The sequence below is a fragment of the Geospiza fortis genome, unplaced genomic scaffold (assembly GCF_000277835.1).
Source record: "Geospiza fortis unplaced genomic scaffold, GeoFor_1.0 scaffold676, whole genome shotgun sequence".
Classification (NCBI taxonomy): domain Eukaryota; kingdom Metazoa; phylum Chordata; class Aves; order Passeriformes; family Thraupidae; genus Geospiza; species Geospiza fortis.
The window spans coordinates 363459-368898 of NW_005054600.1; the positions used below are offsets into that span (position 1 = coordinate 363459).

Below are 5440 nucleotides of genomic sequence, written 5' to 3' on the forward strand. Positions count from 1 at the left end.
CGTGCAGGGCTCTGGAGAAGACCTTTTCCCTTTTATTAGAGAGGAATGTTTTTAATCACCCGCATTCTTCAACCCGCCTGAACTCTGAACCTTTCGCAGCAGATCAGCATAAGATGGGGAAGGCTTTTGTAAAAGAAGATGGTTTATTGAAAAAAAACCCAGCCTGGATTTAACTGCTGCTCCACCTCAGAGCGAGCTGTGGGCAGGCAGGGAGGAGGGCAGGGAGAGACTGGGATGAGGACAGGGATAAATGGAGATGCAGGTGAGGATAAATAGGGATACAGGTGGGGATGAACAGGGATGCAGGTGAGGATAAATAGAGATACAGGTGAGGATAAATAGAGATACAGGTGAGGATAAATAGGGATACAGGTGGGGATAAATAGGGATGCAGGTGAGGATAAATAGGGATGCAGGTGGGGATACATGCAGGGATAAATAGGGATAGGCAGGGATGCAGGCAGGGATAAATAGGGATACAGGCAGAGGTGCAGGCAGGGATGCACAGAACAGCAGAGCTGGGATGCCTCTGCTTTGCTCCTCAATAACCCTCCTGCCCTGCTTTGTTTGCCTCTTTGCTTTATTTCCCTCTTATGTAAGCCCAGCTCTGTTGACGGCTGATTCGCCTCTTTAAAAACAATCAGGAAATGCCAAAGCAAAGATTTCTGTGCTGGATTTCTTTTTTTTTTTTTCCTTTTCCGGGATGGCTGGCTGGGAGCAGCGTGGTGGTGTCCCGAGTGACACCAGCCCTGCACTGCCACCCCCGGCCTGGGCAACTCGCTGCCACCAAACTTCCCCCTGTCCCAGAGCTCCTCAGCAGTCTGGGAGGTGCTGCAGGGCAAAGTGGGGCTCCCCACCCTCCCTGGCTGTCCCAGCCCTCCCTCTGTGGCTGTCCCAGCTCGTGGCGGAGCCCGCGGCCCCTCGGCTGCGTTCCCTGCTCCGTGCTGTGCCGGCAGCCTGGAAAATGCTGGTAAGGAGTGCTGGTAACGGGGCCGGAGCACAGAGCCCTCATTCATGGCCGGGCGCTGCAGGGAGACTCCGTGGCACAGCCTCCCCTTCCCATGGAGGATCCACGGGCTGCAGCCGCAGCTGCTGGCCCAGGGGTGGTTTGTGTGATGGGCTCCTGGCCCTGTGGCTTCGCGGTCCCAAGCTGGGCAGTCCTGTCCCAAACTGGGCAGTCCTGTCCCAAACTGGGCATCCCAGTCCCAAACTGTGATCCCAATCCCAACCTGTGCATCCCAATCCCAACCTGTGCATCCCAATCCCAAACTGTGATCCCAATCCCCAATTGTGATCCCAGTCCCAGCCACGTGTCCCGGTGCTGGTGGCTCTGAGGGTCCACGCTGGGTTGGGGACACGGACAAACCCCCAGGAGCCTCGGTGGGACTTCACTTCTGGCTTTTTTGGGGCGGGGAGAAGGGGAGGAGCCGCGGGCTTGGCCGCCGGCCCCTGATCAGGCGGGAGGGGGTTGTTTACTGTAACTCCTGGCCCAGGGCCCGGCAGCAAACCCCAAATGAGTTCAAGCTGCACAGGGAGGTCACAAACAGCTCCCGGGGCACGAGGGGCTTTGCCAGGGGGGTCCTCGGGAGCTGAGGGCTCTGGAGCATCCCTGAGGAGGTGCCAGGTGCAGGGGTCTCCCACCCACATGGGGACAGTGGCTCCTGCTCCAGCCCGGCTTTCCCTCCCAGTGCCGCCAGCCCTGGCACCCAGCACGGGACGTTTTGTGTTTCCAAGCTCTGGAAAACTGCCCTGAGTTTGGTGGCCTCATCCTGGCCAGGAGCATCAGGGCTGGGACGCTAGTGTCACCCCAGGGCACGCCAGGCCAGGCTCTGCTCCCAGGGTGCCTTTTCTCACCCCAGCCTCTCTAAAATCCACTCCCAGGGTGCCTTTTCTCATCCCTGCCTCTGAAAATCCACTCCCAGGGTGCCTTTTCTCACCCCAGCCTCTCTAAAATCCACTCAGCCATCCCCAGTGTGGGGTGGGCAGAGTGGGGGCCATAGCAGGAAAGGGGTCCACGCAGCCTCTTCTTCCCTGGCTCCAGAGCCTCTTGGCCCTGGGGATGCTCCACAGCTTTTTCCTGGCTCCAGGCGAGCGCTGAGGAGTTGTTTTGTTTTGTTTTGTTTTTCTGGCTGCTGCCCGGCCTCCCTCTCCCCCAGCAGCCCCCATCCCTCCCTGCTCCGTTTGTTTTTGCAGGGACTGAAGCAAATGATGCAGACAGAGATTCCCAGAGCTTTCCCCTGGGCTCTGCTCCCTCCTGGGGGTGTCTGGAGCAGCCCCTCCTTCACCTGGGGTGCCCCAAGCCCTTCCCACCCCTTTCTGCATGCCTCAAATCCCTTCCTACCCGTTTTTTCCCCCCAATCCCTTCCCACCCCTTTTCAGGTGTGTAAGTGGCACTGGTTTGGGTGTATAATGGGCAATTTCAGGTGTGTAAGTGGCACTGGTTTGGGGTGCAAGTGGCACTGTTTTGGGGTGTAATGGGCAATTTCAGTGTGTAACGGGCACTGGTTTGGAGTGTAATGGGCAATTTCAGGTATTTGACTGGCCCTGTTTTGGGGGTGTAACTGGCCCTGTTTTGGGGGTGTAACCGACATTTTGGGGTGTGTAACCGGCAATTTCAGGTGTGTAACTGGCGCTGTGTTGGTGTCCCCACGGGACACTGTTTTGGTTTCACCCTCCAGGGAGGTTGCGCAGGGAACACCTTCGCTCCAGAGCCCTTCTCCCCCACGACACCAGGGAGAGGCACCTGCAGCGCCCGGGGTCCTCCCCGGAGGAGTGGCACTCGCAGGAACCTCCTTCCCCTGCTGACAGCGGCAGGGAGGCTCTGCCGGCGGAGGATGCTCCGTGGCAGATCCCCCCGGGTATGAGCCGTGTCCCTCGGTGTCCCCGCAGCTGCCGTGAGCCCGTGCCCCTCCCCGCGGGTGCCCCAGGCCGTCCCCATGGACCTGCGCATCGGGCAGCGCCTGCTCAAGCCCCAGGACACGGCGCTGCTGGCCCTGAAGCAGCAGCAGCTGCAGCACCAGCTCTTCCTGGCCAGCCTGCACCAGCAGCAAGTGGAGCAGCTCACCCACCAGCACGTCAGGGTATGGGACGGGGCATGGGGGGCACACACCCCGCTTTTGGCAAGGTTTGGGGCAGGATTGGGCGCTTCGGAGGGTGAATTTTGCCCCCAGAGCCAGAGTCAGGGCTGGCTTTGAGCTGCCCTCTCTGGGCAGGGATTCGGAGGAAAAGGCTGGAAATCCCAATGCCACATCCAAGGAGTTGTGACCATTTCCAGGGAGTCATGACCATTCCCAGGGACTTGTGACCATGCCCAGGGAGTCGTGACCATGCCCAGGGAGTTGTGATTGTGCCCAGGGAGCTCTGACCACATCCAAGGACTTGTGACCATGCCCAGGGAGTTGTGACCACATCCAAGGACTTGTGACCATGCCCAGGGAGTTGTGACCACATCCAAGGAGCTGTGACCATCTTCAGGCACTGAAATCCCGCCCTGCCTGTCCCCAGGGCTGCTCCGGGCTCAGGGCAGGAGTCAGTTCCGTGGATCAGCTGGGATTTCCCTCCTATCATAGATTTTTTTTTTCCCCTTTTCTACTCAACAAAGATTTTTATTTTTTGCCGCGTTGCAACACGGCAGACGTGCCCAAACACCCTGAGAGGAGGCAGTGAGTGGGAACAGACAGGTTTTGACTTTTACAATGTCCCCAGGGAGAGCAAAGCGTCCCTGGAGACCAAAACGTGTCAGGTTTGTTGTGATGGAACAACTTGACACGTTGCAGTGAGCCAGAGTGACACAAGGGACTGTCCCAGACCTGCTCTGTCCCCGTGTCCCCCTGCCTGGGGCCAGGGAGGGGTCACAGGGCTCTGGGGGGGTTATGGGGGGGTTATGGGGTCCCTGCCCATGTCCCTGTCCCACAGGTGGCCATGGAGTCCCCGCACCGCGAGGCTGAGCCAGCCCAGCAGGAGCAGGAACTGCGCCAGATCCTCAACAAGGACAAGAGCAAGAGGAGTAAGGGGGGCTCAGGGGAGGGGGCTCGGGGGAGGGACCCCTGGGCTGGGTTTGCAGCCCCCAGATGGGGTTTGCAGCCCCCAGATGGGGTTTTCAGCCCCCAGATGGGGTTTGCAGCACCCAGATGGGGTTTTCAGCCCCCAGACTGGTTTTTCAGACCCCAGAGTGGGTTTTCAGCCCCCCAATCTGCGTTTGCAGCCCCTCCCAGCCGCGGTCTCCCGGCGCCCTCTGGTGCCAGCGCTGGAGGAGCCGCCGGGGGCTCGCTCCCAATTTTGGGATGCGCAGGGCTCCACATCGCACCTGACTAATTATTAATCGGTTAATTAACTCGTGCTCGGAGGTGCCGAATGCCGGCACAGCTCCGTGGAGTGTCCAGCTGTAAGAGCAGAGCGTTCCTGCTGGGACAGCTGGACGGGGAACGGGGTGGGAGCAGAGCCGGCTGCGCCCCTCGGGGGTCCCCGGCCATCCCCGAGCCCTGGGGTCGGGGTCCTGCCTGCAGGGACCCTTCAGAGCCCCGTGGGGTCACCGTGGTCACCGTGGTCACCGTGGTCACCGTGCAGGTGCCGTGGCCAGCACGGTGGTGAAGCAGAAGTTGGCCGAGGTGATCCTGAAGAAGCAGCAGGCGGCTCTGGAGAGGACCAGCAACGCCCCCGCTGCAGCCCTGCCCTACAGGTAAAGCAGCTGCCCCCCAAAAGGAGCTGCCCCTGCCCCAAACCTGCCCAGGGGCAGCTGAGAAGGGGCCCTGGCTTCTCCCTGCAGGTCTCTGGAGCCCCTGGAGCCTGAGGGTCCCTCCCCTGCCATGCTCAGCACGTTCCTGTCCCCCGTGCCCAGCACTTCTCTGGACACCCCCGAGCACTTCCCGCTGCGGAAAACAGGTACAGCTCGGGAATGTCCCCGTGTCCCTCCTGGCCTTGGGAGTGTCCCCGTGTCCCTAAAGACCTCAGGAATGTCCCCGTGTCCCCGGCTGGAGCTGGCCCTGGCCCCACAGAGCCCGCCCAGCTGGGGCCAGCACTGACCCTGTCCCCGCAGCGTCCGAGCCCAACCTGAAGGTTCGGTGCAAGCCCAGGAAGTGCCTGGAGCGGCGCAAGAACCCCCTGACCCGCAAGGAGAGCGCCCCCCCCTCGCTCAAGAGGCGCCCACCCGACACCATCGGTGAGGCCTGGACGGGCCCGGGGGGACCCCGGGGCTGGGGGAGCTGGGACAGCTCCTGTGTCACCTCTGCCTGGGGACAGTGACACCGGGGTTGGTGTGTCCTCTCCAGGGGCTGGGACAGCTCCTGTGTCACCTCTGCCTGGGGACAGTGACACCGGGGTTGGTGTGTCCTCTCCAGGGGCTGGGACAGCTCCTGTGTCACCTCTGCCTGGGGACAGTGACACCGGGGTTGGTGTGTCCTCTCCAGGGGCTGGGCTGGGGGGGTTTGGGACTGGGGAGCCT

General features: G+C 61.2%; 1 protein-coding gene across 1 annotated transcript in view; it reads left to right on the top strand.

Moving 5' to 3' along the window:
* Window positions 1-5440, top strand: part of HDAC7 (histone deacetylase 7) — a 30464-nt gene that overhangs the window by 15563 nt on the left and 9461 nt on the right. The window contains exons 2-6 of the mRNA XM_031064524.1: window positions 2890-3080; window positions 3916-4006; window positions 4567-4678; window positions 4766-4881; window positions 5036-5158. Coding sequence (XP_030920384.1) covers window positions 2890-3080; window positions 3916-4006; window positions 4567-4678; window positions 4766-4881; window positions 5036-5158 — 633 coding nt within the window. The remainder of the gene's footprint in view (window positions 1-2889; window positions 3081-3915; window positions 4007-4566; window positions 4679-4765; window positions 4882-5035; window positions 5159-5440) is intronic.